At 49.3% G+C, this 21307-nt stretch overlaps 1 protein-coding gene across 8 annotated transcripts in view; it reads right to left on the bottom strand.

Moving 5' to 3' along the window:
* The window catches only part of CLCN6 (chloride voltage-gated channel 6), a 39319-nt gene continuing 18012 nt past the window's right edge, over positions 1–21307 (bottom strand). For 4 of the 8 annotated variants that reach the window (XM_053575644.1, XM_053575651.1, XM_053575650.1 and 1 more), the window contains 18 exons: positions 20272–20378; positions 19330–19456; positions 18578–18645; positions 17166–17233; positions 15832–15964; positions 14984–15097; positions 14256–14422; positions 13610–13736; positions 7572–7698; positions 7175–7328; positions 6857–7016; positions 6662–6768; positions 5203–5416; positions 3867–4024; positions 3545–3701; positions 1531–1638; positions 1303–1428; positions 1–186 (listed from right to left, as the gene is read on the bottom strand). In XM_053575644.1, the coding sequence (XP_053431619.1) occupies positions 106–186; positions 1303–1428; positions 1531–1638; positions 3545–3701; positions 3867–4024; positions 5203–5416; positions 6662–6768; positions 6857–7016; positions 7175–7328; positions 7572–7698; positions 13610–13736; positions 14256–14422; positions 14984–15097; positions 15832–15964; positions 17166–17233; positions 18578–18645; positions 19330–19456; positions 20272–20378 (2303 nt within the window). In that variant the 3' untranslated portion in view covers positions 1–105. The remainder of the gene's footprint in view (positions 187–1302; positions 1429–1530; positions 1639–3544; positions 3702–3866; positions 4025–5202; positions 5417–6661; positions 6769–6856; positions 7017–7174; positions 7329–7571; positions 7699–13609; positions 13737–14255; positions 14423–14983; positions 15098–15831; positions 15965–17165; positions 17234–18577; positions 18646–19329; positions 19457–20271; positions 20379–21307) is intronic. The other 4 variants (XM_053575647.1, XM_053575646.1, XM_053575645.1 and 1 more) reach the window with 4 other exon arrangements.

The raw sequence follows: 21307 nt of genomic DNA, 5'->3' as shown, positions 1-21307 counted from the left end.
GAGAGAGGGTGACTAGGAATCTTCCATGCCCTGGAACAATCTCAGCCACCTATGCCGGCCGGAGTGAGAGCAAGCTGCGGCCCCAGGCAGCCCTGGGCAGGCTGGTCACATGGTATGGTAATGCTGCCTCAGTCGGGCCTGCAGAAATTCATATGTCAGGTTGTGCCGTGTAATGATCCCAACGATCTAAGACAAGAAGAGAAAGGCCCAAGTCACCAGCCAGGATAAAATCCACTGGCAACAACAGGGTTGAGAAGAGCCAGCCTACCAGTTTGTCACAGGACATGGAGAGAGAGAGGACCAGGGCAGAGCCAGACACAGCATGACCAGGACAAACAGATAAGCAGGGCTTGTAAACTGGAGGCCAAGGGGACACGCTTAGCTCCAAAAGAGGGCTGGGCCGGCTAACATCTCAACAGGAACATTCTTAAACAGGCACGAGCCCAGCTCCCACCACACCCAGCCTGCTCCCCAGACGTGTGCAGGAGGTGGGGCCCCTGAACGGTTCTGAGGTCTGACCCCTGCTGCATCTTATACTCACCACCTTGCCCAAATGACCTACAAGTCACTTGTCTCAGTCCAATATAGTAGCTCCCGCTTGTCACTGCTGTTGGGCAGCCCAAAGGTATATTCTAAGATGTGTTAGAACTTGTCAGTGTGGCCGGCAGTTCTGTTTCAAGAAACTGTGCCGTTTACTGCGACTAGACCTGTGTCTGAGGGCGCTGTGTGGCGTTGGGTTATGATGGGCCCACAGAGGGCTGTAAGGGCCTGGAGAAGCTGGTGCTGTGGCTAGCTCTGCAGGGCAGGGACGAGGGCTTCCGGATTTTGTTTTTGGTTCATCTATATTGTCAGATACTCTACAACAATTTTGCATAAGAAAATAATTAAATTCTAAAAAGAAGAAATGAAAATTCTACCATTATAATCACTGGATGTTGTATCTTTGTAAAACTCAAATTATTTTGCTTGAAATTCTCTCATTTAATGCTATGAATCTTCATAACAGACCAATGCAGAGAAGTCAGGAGCCAGAAGACACACGTCAGAGAAAAGACTGCCCTGCTGCCCGCTCCGCCGGGCAAAGGAAGGCCGCTGGAACAGTGGCGCCACCTACCGACTAGACAGGGGACAGGGTCCCAAACACACGGGAGATCAAGGTGGAGAGTTTTCGAAGCCACTTGGCCTGGGCCAGCTCCTGCTGAGAGCCACCCCGACCCCACCCAAAGAGTGTTCACAAGGTCTTTTCTCAAAGGTGAGGGCAGGGGCCCGGCTCCTCTGTCCTCCACCCAGACACAGCCTCACCTCTCCCATCGCATTCACCACAGGCAAGTGGCGCAGGCCCATCGTTCTGAACAGGTTGAAGACTTGGGAGACGTGGGTGTTGGGTGAGACGGTGAAGGGCGAAGGGTTCATGTACGGGGTGACATCCTGCAGGAGAGACAGTATACGTCACCTGCAGCCTGAGCCGCCAACGGCACGGATAGGCGCATTCCGTGCACGGTAGGTGGGGGTGGGGCCAGCCCTTCTCACCACAATCATCCGCGGGTTCAGCAGCGTCAGGTCCAGGTCGTGGATGTCGGGGTACCTCGGGTAATCCTCGGCCATCTCGGCATAGGAAAGGCGGGGCTGGTTGGCGCTCTACAATTCCAACCAGAACAACCAAGACGCTGTCCTTGCTCAGAGCAGCAGCGGCTGGCAGGGTCACCTTTAGAGCCCCTCCCCCTTTAAGTCGGATTCCGACTAGCCACGCCCCCACGGCGGTGCAGAGCAAGGGCCAGCAGAGGGCGCTCCGGAGTGAGGCATCTCCTCCCAAAGCCAGTCCTCGGCCAGTCCCTAGTGGTGCCACCCTTACATACCCTAAATGCTCTGAAGTTCCCTTTCTCATCTGCAAGATCCATTACTTTGAAGTCTGATTGAGAATGGGTTGAACTGAATCTCCCAAAAGACACAGCAAGCCCTAAGCCCTGGTACCTATGAATGCTGCCTCACTGGAAACAGGGTCTCTGCAGATGGACTCAAATCAAAATGAGGTCACGTGGGATTAGGGTGGGCCTGAAATGCAACAACAAGTGTCTGTACAAAAGGGGAGAGGACACACAGGGAGAATACCACATGACATAGGAGGCAAAGCTGGAGTGACCTGTCTTATAGCCGAAGAGTGCCAACGGTGCAGGTGACCCCTGTGAGCTAGGAAGCAGCAAGGACAGCCTCTCCTAAGCCCTCAGAGCATGGCCCTGGTGACACCTGGATTTTGTACTTCTGGCCTCGAACTGTGAAACAATAAACTTGTAGTTTCAAGCCATCTAGTTTATGACTATTTGCTGCAGCAGCCGTGGAGAGCAGCACTGGCTTTGCCACTCTCCCTCCACTCCAGTTTCTCCTGCACCTTCCCTCAGTTCTCACTGCTGCTCCCCTGTAGCAGCACCTTCCTCCCCAGCTCCACTCCACACACCCTGAACTTTACATGGCTTTCCCCATCCTGCCATCCACTGCCCACAGGCAGCACCCTCCCCTCCACCTCGCCCCAATCCAGGAAGGGCCTCCGAGATCCGACATGCACTCTGGACTTGTGCCCTTGTGCTGCATGCACCTTCCACCCCCTCCAGCCAGGCTGCCTGCGCCTCACCCTATGTTAACAGCTCTCCTGTAGGCCAACTGGACCATGGGTCACTGACTTCAGGCCAACCTCTCAAGAGCCCAGACCCTAACCAAGAGAGGCCTTTAGAAATGAGATCTTTGGGTGACTTTGTCCATCTCCTTCTAAGGAGACAATGTGCGTGAGAGTGAGAAGGGCTTGGGCCTCAGGGACTACTCCAAGCACACCTTGTGCATCCCTGCTCATCTCTAAAAACAAACAAGAAGCCAGGTCCTCAAGCCTATAATCCCAGCACTCTGAGAAGCTGAGCAGGATGATCCCTCAAGGTCAGGAGTTTGAGACCTGTCTGAGCAAGAGACCCTGTCTCTATTAAAAATAGGAAATCTAGCTGGGCATTGTGGCAGGCGCCTGTAGTCCCAGCTACTCAGGACACTGAAGCCAGAGGATTGCTTGAGCCCACGAGTTTGAGGTTGCTATGAGCCAGGGTGATGGTACAATACTCTAGCCTGGGCAACAGAGTGAGAAACTGTCGTAAAAAAAAAAAAAAAGGCAAAACCAAGGGAGGAATAGAACTGCAGTGGACCAGACAGGAAGAACGGTATTTTTTTGATAATACATGAAAGTTCATTCATTACAAAAATTAGAATATAGGAATTGGATTAAAAGCCTGCAGAGCAGAGCACACAGCACATGGTGCAGAGACAAAGTGAAGACCACCTGGAGGGACTCATGTTCTCCTCCCTGCACTGTGTCCCCTTGCTGGGCGTCACCTGGAGACATACACAGCTGCAGAAGAGCCATAAGGCTGCGCATGCCACTCCACACAATGGCAGCCATTGACACGTGAAAACCCCACAAAACCCCACATCTCTTTCCCTAAAGTGCAGGGACTGTGTTCCTATCACCTTTCTGCCTTCCAGGATCCTGCTGCTAGTAAGAGAGGCTTACCGACTGACTTTCAGAGTAACAAACTCCTCGGACAAGCAGGGTAACAAGCTGCGACCGAAGGATCAGACCGTGAAAGGTCAGAGGGCGGAAGCGTTCCTCCATGGTCCAGTCTTCACTCGGGGACTGGTCAGGGTATAGGTTGGGGTAGGGAGTGTATCTGTTGCACAAAAACCAGATGCTGCCTGGGATGCCCTCGGCAGGACCGTGTCCCCAACCCACTCCCCAAATTCCCAAGAAACTCAGGAGCTGCCTCACAACATCTGAGCTAGAGGTTGCTTCCACTGGGACCCGCAGGCAGCGATGGTGCAGCTGCTGCACCCACCTCCTCTCCAGCATCTGCTGCAGGAGGTCCTCCTTCTCCCCTGGGTCCTCGGAGGCAATGTGCTCATCACACATGTTCCGCAGCTCGCTCGAGGGGTAAGACTTCATGGACTGGCTACGCTTGCGCTGCTCACCGGCTCGGGTGAGGATGCTGGATTTCTGCAGATTGGGGTGGGAGGTGGGGGAGTGACGATGGTAGAGGCTTCTGGGTCACTGCACATGGACAGACCGATTGCAGGCAGGGACCGCAAGGAATTCTCACAGGGGCTGTGGTCTGGTGGAGCTACAGCCCTAGGACTGGGCTGCAGACCCCACAGCTCCTGTTGGCCCAGCATCCCCACTCCACTGACTTGGGGAGAGCCCCTCAACTCTCCAGAGGGGAACATGCCCTCCTAGTCCTGTCTTGGTAGGACTGTCAATCGTGACCACCCCCAAACCCATGAGGTGGGTAGTGCCACCTGAGTGAGCGACGGGATTCTCCCTCTCCCGGGATTTGATCCAGAGGGACCCAAGGACAGAGAACAGCACTGCACGACCCCTGGCTCCCTGAAGGGAGTTGTAAGACACATCCCCTCTGCACCCGGCTCTGGCTCTCTGCCTTCCCTGTCAGTCCTGGAGCTACCACTTAGTTTTTTAATCCCCCTTTCTTAAATAGGTAAAAGTCTATTTCTGTTATGGCAACTATAGAACCCTCCCTAAGGATAAATAATAAATAATTAAATCTGTTGACTTAAAAAATAGTCTGGTGGCTCAGGCCTGTAATCCTAGCACTCTGAGAGGCCAAGAGGCCAAGACAGGAGGACACCTTGAGCTCAGGAGTTCGAGACCAGCCTGAACAAGAACAAGACCATATTTCTCTTAAAAAATAGAAAAATTAGGTGGGCACTGTGGTGTGTACCTGTAGTCCCAGCTACTCAGGAGGCTGAGACAGGAGGATCACTTGAGCCCAAGAGTTTCAGGTTGCTGTGAGCTATGATGCCACAGTACTCTACTCAGGATGACAGAGTGAGACATGGTCTCAAAAAAAAAAAAGCCTGTCTATTTGTTTACTGTGGCAATAATGAACATAAATCTTTTTTTTTTTTTTTTTTTGCAGTTTTTGGCCGTGGCTGGGTTTGAACCCACCACCTCCAGCATATGGGGTTGGTGCCCTACTCCTTTGAACCACAGGCACCACCCATGAACATAAATCTTAATGGCCTAATGAAGCCCATCCTCCCTGTCATGTCTGTATTTAATGTCACACATAATAAGAACAGTGCTGATTTCCCTTTAGAGACCCCCAAGTCCACTCTAGCCAGGGGGCCGTGGCCCACACTCACAGTGCAAGCACCCACCTTTCCGCTCAGGGCCGTCTCCTTTACCTTGAACTTGATGTTGTTACTGATGAGCTGGTTGCCCTTCATGAACTCCTTCTCATTGCCCCGGTTCTCTGTGACCACCGGGAAGGCGTGGTGGACCGTGGTACGTAGGATGCTGACCAGAGACTGGATGCGGGTGTGCGGGTAGACGTAGGTCAAGTTGGGCTCCATGATGTCACTGGCTCTCAGTCTGCGGGCAGGGAACCCACCAGCCTCAGGACGGAGCCCGTGGGCCCCTGGGTGCCCTGTGGCCATGCTGGTCCTCCATCACTGCCGAGACCTCTCGGGGTTCCTTAAAGCCAGTGCCTTCCTCTGTACTTCTATCCTCTCCACACATGCTGTTCCTCATGCCCAGAACGTCCTTCCCCTCTTTGTCATGCTGGGGGGCCTTTGCTCCTCCTTCAGCTTAGTGGCAACATTCCCTCCCCATGAACCCCATCTGTTTGCCCTGGGGGTTGGCGATCCCCTTCCCAGCATCCTGTAGCACATGCCACGTGTCCCCGCTGAATTGCTAACACTGCTACTAGAACTTTAAAAATGTTTAGGTCCTCCTTTAGATCTCGGATGGCAAACCAAGGCCCACAGGGCAGCTCCAGCCACGTTCAGTTCTCTGCTGCAAAGGTGAAGTTGAGTGGTAACAGAGACCACGTGGCCTGGAAGGCGGAAAATAATCAACCCTCTGGCCCTTTACAGAGAGGCCCGCTGGCCTCTGCGCCAGCCTGTGTGGGCCTTGCCTGACACCCAGACACAGGGAGCCCCAAGTCTCTGTGGATTATTAGGCAGGTTATCAGGAGATTATGCCCAGGACAGTCACTGCTGACAGGATGACATTTAGTTAGGCACATATGAAACTACCAGTTCTCACTCCTGGGGTTTAGTGTAGCCTTAAATAATCACTCATATCACAGACTCAAGGCAGAGGCCTCACATCATAGCTAACGAGAATGTTCCAGGAGCCCAACATAATCATGGAATGGCCTTGCCTCCTGCAGCCCCCACTATGCCCCTCTGTCCCTCCCCTCCTCCTAAGCTCTAGATAGGCTATGTCTTTCAGTCCAAGAAATACCAGTTATTGGCTTGGCACCCATAGCACAGTGGTTACGATGCCAGCCACATACACTGAGGGTGGTGGGTTTGAACCCGGCCCAGGCCAGCTAAACTGCAACAAAAAAAATAGCTGGGGATTGTGGCAGACACCTGCAGTCCCAGCTACTCGGGAGGCTGAGGCAAGAGAATTGCTTAAGCCCAAGAGTTTGATGTTACTATGAGCTGTGATGCCACAGCGCTCTACTGAGGGTGACATAATAAGACTCTGTCTCAAATAAAAAAATAAAAAATAAAAAAAAGAAATAGCAGTTACACTTCCTACCCTGATACCAATAGGCCAGAGCTTACAAATTCTGAAGCTAGGACGTGAGAAAAATCAGGGCCTTACTTATCCATTTCCACCTCAGTTTCCCACTCCAGAAGCGGCACACCTCGCAGGCCCACGTGGATATCATAAATGCCCTTATTGAAATAGTCCCCTATCCACTTGGCCACCTGAAACACAAAGTGAAGATCTGAAAATAGGCCCTCTGGGGTGACCTTGGCCCTCAGCCCGAAAGAAGCCTAGAGGGGAAGCACTCACCATCAGGGTGATCATGATGGGAAGCCCATACGTGATCTCGTTAGTAGACTCGATCAGGATGACTGTGAGACTGATGGTCATACGGACAACCCCACCCAAAAGAGCTGCGGCACCAATCAGGGCAAAGGTCCCTGAGTAGATGTGGCCCAATCCAATGTAGCTGGTGAAGAACAAAACCAAGAACACGGCTTAGAATCACGTTGGCGAGCTGGGGGTGGGAGGTACGGAGAGGGCATACAGTTGGCATGCATGTGTACACACACACGCGAGAGGGCATACAGTTGGCATGATGTGTACACACGCACACACACAGAGTACCTTTTTAGGAGATTGGCAACTAATCGTCCATAAGCTGCTCCACACAGCAGAATGGGCACAAAAAGGCCACTTGGAACAGAAATGCCATAAGTCCAACATGCAAGCAAGAAATAGAGGACGAAGAACAAGGCCAAAGTGACGGGGCTGAAAGTACCTGCAAGGCAAGAACCGGCTACGTCCCACTACCTGACGCCTGCCGAGGCCCACCGGGCTCCTACAGGTCCTTCTATACCCCAACCAGCTCCCCTTCCAACCCTGGAGGCAGACAGCAATATTTCGTCTGGGTTGCTGTCACTGAACAAAGGGGAAGCCTGTTCCTGCTCAGAATGCAGGGTCAGCCTGGCTGTGCCGGAGACAAAAGCACCCAGGAATGGCTACAGCATGGGGAGGTACCCACCGTCCTGGTGGAAGAGCTGGAGGATGGCAGACTCCTGGGGATTGAAGAAGAGCGTGGCCATGTCATTATAGGTATCGTTGGGACAAAAAAACGTCTTGGTACTTGAATTCACATCTTCTGTTGCCATCTAAGAGCAGAAATCAAAAAGTCAGTAAAAGAGCACCTGACCTTGAGTCTTCAGGCAGGATGTCTGCAGCTGGGACAGAAAAAAGATGGCTGAATAGCTTTCCTCATAAATTAAAACAGGCGGCAAAAATCTAATCTAGGCCAATAGCAGCCAGCTGGGATATTGTATTCTGTGCAATCTGAATATAAATACCAAAGACTCCAGACAAGCCTTTGTCCATCCACACTCATAATGAAAATGTCACTGCAACCCTGAGGCTCCACTGCCTCTCCTGGTGCCGACACCGTAGTGATGCTGCCAGAGCCCCGGCCTGAGAGCCCCAGGGACTGTGGGAAGAGGGGCAGGTGACAAACAAGTGTTTGGGAAGAAGAGTCCAGGACACCACTTGACCTGAAGCCCCGACTTTGTTCCAAATGCCTTTGCCCTGAATTTGCTGCCAAATGAAAATGACCTCCACACAAGGCCTGGGGAGCAGGCCCCATGTCCCAGCTGCCTCTCCTCCCGAACCCCGTCTGGTGAACAGTAATTGCTACACTCCTGTTCCTGCCATCATTCTCTGTGCGAAGATGAGGGAGAGGTTCTCAGGAGGGGGCGAAGGGATCTCAGCTATGACATTTGTTTTCTAGGTAATGGTGCACACTAGTACAAGTATTGTACTTCTCACCTGTCACATACATGTGAATAGAGTGTTGTGACCATCAGTCAAGGACAGGAGTTTCTCCTGGATTCAATTCTACTGATGCTGTAGTGACGTCCTTATGGGGACATTATAACAATAGCAGGTGAGGTGATGGTCTGTGTGACCCCACCAAGTGAACCTGGCTGATAATACAGCCAGACGCAGTCTGTGGTAGGAATCAGGACAGTGCTCCCCTCCTGGCAAAGTCCAGCAAGGAGGATTTGTGTGGAGAGCCCAGCACAGCAGAATAGGGTAGAGAGGGCAGAGAGCAACTGAGGACAGGCTGAGCTAACAGCTTAATAACCAGCACATGCGGCACCTCCCCAACGGTCTGGAGGAACCGCAGACTGAAGGCTCTGCAAACAGTGCTGCATTCAGCCGCATCATAGCAATTTCTGGAAATGAGTATTTCTGCTAAAAGCAGGGCACAGGCTCCAAAATTAGATGGCATTGACTCTGTTCTGCCACTTCTTAGTAACCTTGAAAAGGTATTCCATTTTGCGCTGTTTTAGTTTCCTCATCTGTAAAATGGGAGTAAAATCTACTACCCCACGCTGCATATTATCACCTGAGTAATCCTGGTTAAGACCTCACTTTGCCTCAGTTTTCTCCTCTGTAAAATGGGGACGGATACTACTACTGGCCAGCACGGCGGTGGTAAGGACTGAATAAAGTCATTTATGTGCTCTGTGGACCATCTGACACACAAATATGCCACACATTCGTAAGGCGTACTGGAAGAAAGACTTTAGGGAACCCTGAATTAAAGAAACTTATTTAATTTTGCTTAACCCATTTGATCATATAATTTTGTTTGTTTTTGAAATATATCTATCAATATTCAACAACAGAGCACATTTCGGAAACTGCTGGTCTGGTACTGAGCTGGCCTTGGGAATAACTAGTAAGAGGGGTCAGTAGATTTTCCATAAAAAGCCAGATAGTAAATATTTTAAACTTTGCCAGCCACATACAGTCTCTGTGGCATACTTTCCCCCAATCCTTTAAAAATATAAAAACTATTCTTAGCTTGAGGCTACATAAAAATAAGCAGTGGCCAAAGGCCAGATTTGGCCCGTGGCACAGTCTGCTGACTCCTATCTAATACAACCTAGCTGTTCACAGACTGCTCATGGGGACGCTGGAGAGGTAGCCCTGCAAGACAAGGGTTCCTCGAAGGGCCTCTGAGAGATCCAAGGTTCAAGTGGCTACTTAGAAGCCACATGAAGACAGAGTACAGCCATCCCTTGGTATCCGTGGGAGACTAGATCCAGGACCTCCGGTAGAGGCAAAATCCTCAGATGCTCAAGTCCTGGATATAAAATGCTACAATATTTGCATATAATCTACGTACATCCTCCCATGTGCAGAAGGACCTCCCCAGTGGACCATCTCCCTACACTTACCACCTCCTAAAGTTGACCTAATTTTCATAGACTGGACAAAAACTGACCTCTATCTATTGACCACCTCTTAAGCTGCATCTTAACCACTTAGACTGTGACACACAATATTAATTTACCCTCTATAATTTGACCAGTTGAGTCTGCTCCACTCCACAAGGTAGGTATGGGCTTTGCCCCTTAGTTGTACTAGCTTTTCTTTTCTGTAAGTTCTTTTTTCACGTTTTATCATTATCACGGGCGGGATTAGGCCTAAGGTTCTGAAGTTTATCATGTGTTGTGGAAGATTTTTTCAATGTGATGGACTGATCTGAATTGTAGGTACACCATACAATTAGTGAAAAAGTTTACAGTTAATTGAGATACGATGGCCCAAAGGCAAGAACTCAAAAGAACTGACATTGAGGCTCAGTGCCTGTAGCTCAAGCGGCTAGGGTGCCAGCCACATACACCAGAGCTGGCAGGTTCAAGCCCAGCCCAGGCCTGCCAAACAACAACTATAATCAAAAAATTGCTGGGCTTTGTGGTGGGCGGCCAGCCATATGGGAGGCTGAGGCAGAAGAATCACTTAAGCCCAAGAGTTTGAGGTTGCTGTGAGCTCTGATGCCATGGCATTCTACAGAGGGCGACACAGTAAGACTCTGTCTCAAAAAGAAAAAAAACTGACACTGAAGGAAAAAGCTGGAAAGCAGCAACCGAAGACAGAAGAACATTTTGGTGTTAGTAAGACCATAGTTAGTAACATCCACAAATGTCAACGTGAGTGTTGGAGAGATACAGCAAGGAAAGCAGAGACCTACAGTGGAAAAGGAGGAAAACTGCCCTCAATGAATTCTGTGAAGACCCATTAAGCTATCTCAAACAAAATGGCTAAACTAACACCTACATCTCTGAGCCAATGATCCAAGAAGTTGCTAAAAAATTTGCATAGGAATGAGAGGTGGAAGATTTCCAAGCACCAAGTGGTTGGCTCAAGAAATTTAACTGGCAACATGAGATCTCCCAGAAAGTCTTGTGTGGTGGATCCAAAGAAGCTCCAGCAGAAGTTGGGGAAGAGTTCATCAAAAAGTTCCTGGACTTTGCAAGAGGCTTCAAAGATGACGTCTTAATGTTGATGAGTGTGGACTCTTTCAAGGTGATGCCTGCCAGAACGTAACAACAGGAAACTTCCCAAACAACGTTTCACACTTCTGCTTTGTGTTGGCTCAACCGGAGAGGAACTAAAGCCCTTGGAGATTGGGAAATCAGCAAAGCCACCTGTACTCAAGAACCCGAAGCCCGAAGACCTCCCATCACTTGGAGATCAAACAAATGCACACGGTGTCCTATTTGAGGAGTGGGTAAGGGGTGTCAACCCAGAAATGAAGACTAAACAGTCTATTCCACCGAGTAGACAAAATTGTCCTAGCCACCCACGAGTGAATCATCTCACAAACATGACACTGAAATCTCTGCCTCCAAACACAACCTCAAAATCTAATGGCTTGACCAAGTCCAGTGGTTCTCATCCTTCCTAAAGCCGTGATGCATTTTCATTGTTACAAAGGGGTTGCGACCCACAGGTTGAGAACCGCTGACCACGTCATTAAACATTTAAGATGCACTACTGAACCCAGCTCCCACAGTGCGTTGTTACTGAACACAAACCTGTGGTCCGCCTGTGGAGCAACTTCATCCGCTGCATCAGTTAACCCTCTAGGTGCTGTCCTCTGGATCAGTTCTGCTTGGAATAAAGTTCAGCCAGAAATGATACAGAAGTGCTTCAAGAAAGCTGGATTTGTCACAGCCCAAGAGCATGATGTTTTGGGCCCATCAGGCAGTCCATCTCCCATGGCTGAACTCACAGGAGCGGGTTTTGAAGATTTTGTTGGAATGGACGATGAGGTGGGAACCTGTAATGAACCTGACCCAGAAGCAACTTTCCAAGCCACATTGACCGAAGTACAGACCAGAGTCAAAGAGCATAAAGCAGCTGAGACAGTGGAAGGAGCAAGTGAGGATGACACAGAAACTGCAGGACACCAAAAGAAGAGGCTGCCAGGTGGCTGATAATGCAGCTGAAGAAATTTGCTTCGGAAAAATGCCCACGTGTGCTGAGTGATATAGCCAGGGTTGAGAGTACTTTCTCTACTTAGGTTTATAAAGAACAAGAAACAGGCCAAGACTGTTTTTCTTTTCTTTTTTTTTGTAGAGACAGAGTCTCACTGTACCGCCCTCGGGTAGAGTGCCGTGGCCTCACACGGCTCACAGCAACCTCTAACTCCTGGGCTTATGCGATTCTCTTGCCTCAGCCTCCCGAGCAGCTGGGACTACAGGCGCCCGCCACAACGCCTGGCTATTTTTTTGTTGCAGTTTGGCCGGGGCTGGGTTTGAACCCGCCACTCTCGGCATATGGGGCCGGCGCCCTACTCACTGAGCCACAGGCGCCACACCCAAGACTCTTTTTCAAGAATGACTAAGCCATGAGAAAACAGTAAATGTAATGATTGTGGATGAAGCTGCATGTATGATTTTACTGTGTTTTGATTATGGATGACTTTTTATGATACTCTCTAATAAAAGCTGTACAAGAAAGTAAAGTACACATTTGTATCAGTACAGCAGGCCTAGTTCCTTAAGTTGACCAGTTTGTTATAGACTCTTGTGTGGTCAACTTACAGAGGTTGGACTATACTTCAGATCATCTCTAGATTACTTGTATCTAATACAATGTAAATGGTATATAAATAGCTATTACCCTGTATTTTTAAATTCATATTATTTTTTAGTAGTATTGTTATTCTTTTTTTTTTTTTAAAGTAGAGTCTCACTTTGTTGCCCTTGGTAGAGTGCCATGGTGTCACAGCTCACAGCAACTTCAAACTCTTGGGCCTAAGTGATTCTCTTGCCTCAGCCTTCCCAAGTAGCTGGGACAACAGGCACCCGACACAACACCTGGCTATTTTTTGGTTGTAGTGGTCATTGTTGTTTGTCAGGCCAGCTCTGGTGTATGTGGCTGGTGCCTGAGCCTCTGAGCTACAGGCGCCAAGCCAGTACTGTTATTCTTTGTTTTTTCTGATGCTTTCCATCCCTGGTTGGTTGAATCCAGATGTGGAACCCACAGATATGGGGGGCAGACTGTGCTTGAGAACTCATGTGCCTATGCCCTAGGGGCTGGAACTACACACCTGGCTGATCTGAACCAGAGGTCTAGGTCTCAGACCCATTGGGTTGGACCAAAAACACAGGGTGGAGTAAGCTCCACTGCCTACCTCACGGGGCCTGCTTCTCAGAGAAAGCTTCTGGAAAATAGCACCATCCCTAAGAAGGGAAAAGGAGAAATGCAGAAAGGATGCACGTGAGGAAACAGATCAATCCCAGGAAGAACCAGAAGATGCGAGGAAGAAGGGTTGCTGGTTGCCCTCTGCAAACATCCTCTCTCTCCATCTTAAGGGTGACTCTCACAGTCACAAAGGCAACACGGTGGGTGAGAAGCCTCTGGGCAGGCGGGCTCTCTTCACACATGGAGGGGTGGGAGAATGACTGGGGTGTGGAGAAGTGAACAGTCAGCTTCCTGAGCTACCATCTCAGTTACTCTTGCTGGACAGACAGGAGTTCCTTTCTGACCTGGTCAGGATTGTTCATGAGAGTGGGAAAAACAAAGCACATTTGGTGTGCAGCCTCACTTAGGGGACAGGATGACTACAAATTTCTGCATCTTTTAGCAATCTAATGCAGGTACAGAAGGATGAACCCAACACATCTATTAACTCTAAAGAGAAGCAAGCCATACATTTCTGGATTTTTCTTTGTGGGTACAGGATAAAGGCAGCAGGTGCACTGGGGTTACCTGGAGGTGGATTGAGTTATTTCTGGTTCGACTTGAAGGCGACAGCTCTCGACATTCTCCCAACACCATTGAGGCCACAAACACCACCATGGTGGTTACCAGAGACACCAAGAGGCTCTCTAAGACTCTAGAAAGCAAAGAACAGCTGTTGGAATGCAGTGAAAAGATGCCCTGGTCTTAGGAACTCAAGAACATAACCCTGCCTCCACTCCACCCTCGTTTCCCCAGCGAGCATTTACAGCAGCCCTGGTCACTCAACACACATGCAGAATTTATTAGTGCACACTGCTATACTCCAGCCAGTTGTATGTGAGAAATGGGGTGTCAATAAAGTGGGCTGTTGTGTATACATCATCTCTCTCTGAGGAATCTGTGATAAGTTTCCCAGGAGGTCGTGGGGACCCCCTGATTTTGTGACATGTCCCTGTGGCCAGGAGAACCTGGGAGTCGACTAGCAACTCTGACATAAATTAAGCTCAGACTTAGCCTTTTGATCTGTCTGATAAGGGAGGCATGATCCTGTTTATGTTTTCAGTCTTAGACGAGAAATTAAAGCTGGTGTGGGAAGCATCTGTTCCTCGGGAGAGATGGCCGGGCCCACACCAAGCTCGGGCCCAAGTAGGCTAGGGGAGGAGACTGCAGATACCTGACAAGCTTGGGTTTCGGGTGCACGTTTCGCATGCGGTACTTTGCGAGCCTTTTGTTCAGGCAGTTGAATATGGCTCCCAGGAGGCCCCCAATGACACCCATCACGACGAAGAAACCCATATCCATAGCTGTCCAGAGGTGACATTTTTTATCAGAGTCAGAGCACTGAGAGGAGGAGAAAGGGAGAAAGAGAGAGAAACCACAGCAGCTGTGAGAACAGAAGGGACAGAAGAGGAGGCAGAAACAAGAGCCAGGGCCGCCTTGTCTTCTACAAAGCCAGGGCCGAGCTGGAGCTCTGCTTACACCCGGCACGGGAGTACACGCAAGGGGCTGCAGGGGCTGGATGGGCGGCCTAGAAGCTGCACCTGCCCCTCTGATTCACTTCTCCCTGCTCCTCCAGGGAGCAATTTTCTTTTTTTTTTCCTTCTGTTTTTGAGACAGAGTCTCACTTTGTTGCCCTCAGTAGAGTGCTGTGGCATCATAGCTCACAGCAACCTCAAACTCTTGGGCTTAGTTGATTCTCTTGCCTCAGCCTCCCGAGTAGCTGGGACTACAGGCGCCCACCACAACGCTTGGCTACTTTTTGTTGCAGTTTGGCTGGGGCCGGGTTCAAAACCATTACCCTTGGTATATGGGGCCGGCGCCCTACCCACTGAGCCACAGGCACCGCCAAGAGCAATTTTCATGGGTCAAGTAAGAAATCCTGGGGAAAAGGACAAAACGTACCTTAAATTCGCCGAAGTTGAGTAATCCAGGGAGCTGGAAGGAACCCCAATTTCCAAACTGAACCCCAGAACGGAAGAAGTTGAGGGTGAAGGTGGCAGACATGGAACAAAAGAGCTAAGGGACAGGTGACAGAAGATGAGGAGGTTCAACAATGGCACATCCTACTCTCCCCTACCCTTCTCCCCAAAACCCACTGCTCTAAACACAGACCTGCACTATCTAGGTCAGGGTACAGGGATTTAGTAACTACTACAGGCGACACACCCCAACCAAGTATGACAAATTTAAATGAAGGGGTCTCAGAAGGCCTCATCAAGCAGGCTGAATGATAGCCTGGGTACTGGAAGCCTGCTGTGGGTCAGATGCTGTGCCAGGGTAAACGCAAGGGCAAGGGCACCCTGGTCTGAGGTCGCGGCAGGCTCACGCCCAGGCCCTGTCACTTTCTGCCTTACGATGATGCCCAGTGTCGCGTTTTCATATTAGCTGGTTCATCAAAAGAGGATAGCAGCAGTGTGATTTGCGGTTGACTGTCTAGGGGATGGGGAGGGTACTAACTTGAAAGGAGAGAAAGCCCATAGTTTGGAGGTTACGGGCGCTAGAGCAAAGGAATTTCCAATCAAATCAACCCTCCCAGTCTCATCAAAACTACCATTAAATGCATTAAGTAAGAGATGTCCACTTCGGTTGTCAGGGTTGTGGTTAAACCTAAATGTTTTTCTTTTTTTTGTTTTTTTTTTGGCTGGGGCTGGGTTTGAACCTGCCACCTCAGGCATATGGGACCAGCGCCCTACTCCTTGAGTCACAGGTGCCGCCCAACCTAAATGCTTTTCACAGAAGACTCTCCTCACCACTTTCCACGTGAGCCCTTGGTTCCAGAAGGATGACCCCTCCTCCAGGGTGAACAAGGTACCCCCAATCGGGGCCCCGAATGCTGCTGCAATTCCAGCGGCTGCCCCTGCTGACACGAAGTTTCGCTTGTCCCTGAGTGGGGGTTGGGGGGAGAGAAAGAGAGAGATTAGTTTATCCAAGAAAGAGCCCTCAGGCCACAGATGCCAGTTTCTCCCTTCCTCATGCGAGAATACTGCCTCATGACCTCTGAGAAGTCAGGGATCACATGAGGGTAGCGCCCTGGCAAGGCAGTCTCGGCAGAGCGCAGATAGTTCACCTGATCCCCAAGCGTGCCCTGCATCAGAGTCCCCTCAGGTGCAGCAGTTCCTCTGCTGGGAACAAGAGCTTCCTGACACCTGCTTACTTTATGATCCCCGAATCTCAGCCCCCAGCTCAGAAGGCAAAGCAAAGCTTGCTGGCAGTCTCTGCTGAGCCATGTTCCCACCAGATCTTCCTTCCAGAAAACTGAGGTCAATGTGTTTGCTGGTTACATGCAGAGGAAGTGAACGACGATTTGCAAGAATGTACAGATGAGAAGGTGGTCCCCAACCCTGAACTAGGCCTCTGAGTCCAGGGGCCTTCCAAGCTGTGTAGGTCAAAAGCCCACACAAATCCACAAGGCTAGACAGCCTACCGAGAAGGTGGGGAGGCAGCTGACCAAGTAAATCAGCTGGGAATGCAAATGCCTTCTTGGTAATATGCCTGTCTGCGGCCTTCCTTAATTGGGTTTTCAGTCTTGGACCATTTTCATTTGCCTAGGATGTTTCTAGGCCTTGTGGCATGACAAAATAAAAGTCATGATGTCAACTTGGTCCTGGGCTGCTTATTTCCAGAATAATAATTCAAAGCCTACCTCTTTTTTTTTTATACACAGGGTATTACTCTGGTGCCTGGGTTAGAATGCAGGGGCATCACATAGTTGGTCATCATCATCACCAACCTCAAACCCTGGGGCGCAAGTGATCCTCCTGCCTCAGCCTTCCAAATAGTTGGGATTATAGGTATATACAACTGTGCCTGGTTAATTTTTCTAATTTTTATAGAAATGGAATCTTGCTCCTTCTCAGGCTGGTCTCAAACTCCTGGTTTCAAGTGACCTTTCTGCCTTGGCCTCCCAAAGTGCTGGGATTAAAGGTGAGAGCCACCCCACCCAGCCCCACCTCACTTTCTAACAGCTGGGTTTCACATGCAGCCTGCCTAGCAGGGGAGACTTGAGACAGGGTGGGGCAAGTACTAGGTCTGACTGGCAGTAGGGTAACATTTTGTTTTTATAAAAAGAAAACCGATTCCTAACCTTTCATACCTGTCGCTTCGGAAATAGGGGAAGTTAAACTGGATCTTCCGTAAAGAGATGCTCTGAAACTAAAACAAGAGAAGACAAAGTCATGGGGGCCCACGAGGACCCAAGCTGCAGGAATCCACGGCACCTGGGCAGGTGTGCTGCAAGAAGGAAGAGCCCAGAACAACTTGGAAAAAAAGAAGTTAATTCTTTGGAAGAAGCTTACTTTTCCTGCCCCCAAATTTCTAGAACCTTCTGTAACTGCATTTTGTGCACAGTCAACAAGTCAGACAAAAAGGAAACAGGCCAGCCGAGGGCTGGGAGGAACTGAAAGCTGCTAAGGAGACAAAGTCAGCTCTGCTCAGGGCATGCTGACGAGGGAAGGGGCCAACAGAGCCACTTCTCAGTCTGCCCCACAATGTCTCAGGCTGATGCCCACGCCACACCCTGCCCCCTTCCGCCTTTCCGCTCACTTCTGTGAGACCTGGAATTTGAGGCTTAGCGAGAGAGGGATCAAAAGACGTGCTGTGGAAGAAAGAATCTTCCCTTCTCCGCCCAGCAACTCATCACAGTCAGGACAGGAAAGGGAAATGACAACATGTGACGGTTCACGAGGAACTGAGACTTGTACAACTTGCAGCCCAGGAATCTGGAACAGCCCTTGAGAATGGGAGTGATAATAACTAATCACTTAAAGTGGTCAAAAGAAGAAAGAAGTTAGAGTCTGGCACACAGACCACTTAACAAGCAGCTACTGTTACGACTCGACCGTGTTTAATGGGATTGGCATGCAACTGAGCCTAAAACCATCCCAGCTGATGCTTCCTGCCTCTTGTGATTTGACAGCACTGAGAGCTCTGTCAAGCCACCCTATGTGGAGGGAAGCTCCAGGTGACCTTCATTTGTCTACATCACTCCCCTCACCTCCTCTATGTCCTGTTTCCACTCCTAGAACTCAGCTGGGCATTGTTAAAACTTGGAAGTACAAGTTATGCACTTTCCTGGGAGATAGACCCTATGGTTTCTTTCTTTTTTTTTTGAGACAGAGACTCTATCACCCAGGTAGAGCAGGGGCATCATTGGAGTTCACAGCAACCTCAAACACCTGGGTTCAAATGAGCTCCTGTCTCAGCCTCCTAAGCAGTTGGGACTACAGGAGACAGGTCTTGCTCCTACTCAGGCTCCTTTTGAATTCCTGACCTCAAGCAATTTGCCTGCCTCCACCCCCAGAGTGTTAGGATTATAGGTGTGAGCCACGATGCCTGGCAATCACAGTTTTCAAAGTAAGCCAAAATGGCACCAGGTTCTGAAGTCGTGTGAAGATACTCTCGTGGATTTTTCCAAATTCAACCACACAGACCTGCCCCTAGGGCTGCCCAAGAGGCCCACTCTGAGGGACATAGCCTCACAAGCCCGTCTACCCTTACCTGAGGGAGGCCAGCTCCCACCACGGCGCCACTGTGGACCATGGGGCCTTCTTTACCCACGAAGAGCCCTGGGAACGATGAAAAAGGCAAGATCACAGGTCAGCAAAGAGAGGCCTCTGGGTCAGGAGACCTTTGCTATATAAGCCTTTCTCATGATGACTATGAAACAGAGATGACTGCATGACTTTATAAGAGAAACAATTAGCCAAATTTCCATCAAATAAGTTCTGTTGAAGGTCTTACTGTAAGAGAAACTACTCTTTACATTCTAAATCCAGGGTTAGCAAAGTATAGTCCAAAGGCAAGACCCTGCCTGTTTCTGTACAGCCTGAGCACTGAGAATTGCTGTTTAGCTCTTGCATTTCTAAACAGGTACATTTAAATAGTTACATTAAGCAACTGCATATCTTCGATTTTGCCTCTTAGCTCCACAAAGCCTAAAATATTTACTCTCTGGTCATTTATACAGAAACCTTGCTGACTTTGCTAAAAGCTAATTCCACAAACTAACCAGATGGTCATTCTACTTCAAAACAGAATAGCGTGTGGTTTGCTATTGGTCACTCATTGGTCACATACTAACAGTGTCTGTTTAAAAAAAAAAAAACGAACAACAAAAATAAAAGTGCAGACACTGTGTGCAGGAGGGTGGGTCCTGCAGTCCTCATCTGACTTATACCTTATACCATCTTATACCATCTTCTTTACCCCTTGATTACCTGAAGAACAAAAGTCAGAAAGACCTTCCTCACCTCCAGCCACACTGAACAGCACTCCAAAGACCTTGCAGACCAGGGTTCGGAGACGGACGATTCCTGGAATCTTCACGCCATTCAGATAGCATTTGATCTCAGGTATCCCAGAACCTGCTGCCACGGGCTAGTGGGAGACACCGGACATGCTCATCAGCACAAAATCCATGATTCTTCAGCTTACCCCCCAACTACCATAGTAGAGAAAGAGGGAAAACTGTTTTCCATCAGGAGCATCAGTGACACTCGGATGGCTTATTAAACCACAGTGGCTGGGCCCAGTGTCCCTGACTCGGCAGGCCTGAGCGAGAGCGGGGATCTGTATTTCTAGCGAGTGCTTACGAGTCAGCATCACCCTGGAAACTTTCAACAACCAGCACGGGCACCTCACCTCCAGAGACACTCACTGTCTAAGCAGGAGAGGCCCAGATCTCAATTTTTTTTTTTTTTTGAGACAGTCTCAAGCTGTCACCCTGGGTAGAATGCTGTGGCATCACAGCTTACAGCAACCTCAAACTCTTGGGCTTAAGTGATCCTTTTGCGTCAGCCTCCCAAGTAGCTGGGACTACAGGCACCTGCCACAAAGCCAGCTATTTTTTGGTTGCAGTTGTCACTGTTGTTTAGCTAGTCCAAGTTCAAACCCACCACCCTAGGTGTATGTGGCCAGTGCCCTTGCCAACTGAGCTACGGGTGCTGCCCTGAATATATTTTTTTAATTTTTCAGGAGATTCTAATGTGCCACCAAGGGTGAGGAACCGTCATTGTAATCTGTTTTTCCTTTCATTTCACCAGAGACTGAAACCTCTACTTTTCAAACACCTCTACATGGACCAGAGGCCACTTTCTCTGTTCTGTTTCCTACGCTGCAGACACGGAAATGGACACAACAAGCACAGGACTCCAAAACCTCATGAGGGAACGGGCAAGCCCAGGCCATCTCACCTCGATTAGCACGAGAAGGCTTGCCAAGAAGACGAAGGTCAAGTTAAAACCCAAGAGTTCCAGGAGAGAGAGGGCGAGGCAGCCCTTCTGGCTGCACTCTTCCACGGCTGCAGAAACTGGGTTAAGGAAACTGTGTTCCCCAGCCAAGCACGGCCATCACTTGGAGGGGTGTGGCGTCTCCTCCTCTGCATCTTGGTGGCAGCTTAGTGCAAGGCTTCTTGTCCTCCATAGGCAATTTTTTTTTTTACAGTTTTTGGCCAGGGCTGGGTTTGAACCTGCCACCTCCGGTATATGGAAACAGCGCCCTACTCCTTTGAGCCACAGGCCCCATCCTCTCCATATGCAATTTTTATAAAAATTGCCTGAGCTGTCTTCCACCTGAGAAACCATCTTACCAAATGCTGCGAACGTTGCCAACAGTAGCCAACACACATACCCTCACACCCTTAGCTGTACACAGCTCGATGATATTCCACATTTGCTCCCAATGTTTTTTAAAACATTAGGTACCATTTTTAAAAACCTCTTTGTTTTTCTTTTCTCTCTCCCCTGGGAACTCCACTAAGCGAAAATTATGCATCCTTCCCTACATATTCATGTATCTATACTCTTCTATCTTGCCCTTTATATTTTACAGCTTCCTTTTCTCTCTCTCCACACGGAGTTTCTAAGAATTAGCCATGTTGAGACGCATAGCTCTGGTTCATTCATTTTAACTTCCGTATAAAATTATATTGTAGGAACGTACCACAATGTTTCCATTCTCCCATTTGGTGATTGCAGGTTTTTGCTATCACAAAGCTGCAATGAGCTCCTTTGTATATGTCTAAGGTCCTCATCTAGAAAAGGAATTTATGAGTCATAGGAATATACACTTTCCTCGTGGCCAGTTTTCCTCTTTGAGAATCTCTGTTCACATCCTTTGCTCATTCTTCTTCTATTGAACTGTTTGGGTTTTTTCTTACTAAGTTACAGGAATTCTTTTTATATTTTAGATACTATTTTTCTTTTTTTTGTTCAGAGTTCACTTTGACAC

This window comes from Nycticebus coucang, chromosome 22 (assembly GCF_027406575.1).
Source record: "Nycticebus coucang isolate mNycCou1 chromosome 22, mNycCou1.pri, whole genome shotgun sequence".
Lineage (NCBI taxonomy): Eukaryota > Metazoa > Chordata > Mammalia > Primates > Lorisidae > Nycticebus > Nycticebus coucang.
The sequence above is the reverse complement of the archived record's forward strand: the minus strand, read 5'-3'. Positions and strand labels throughout refer to the sequence as shown.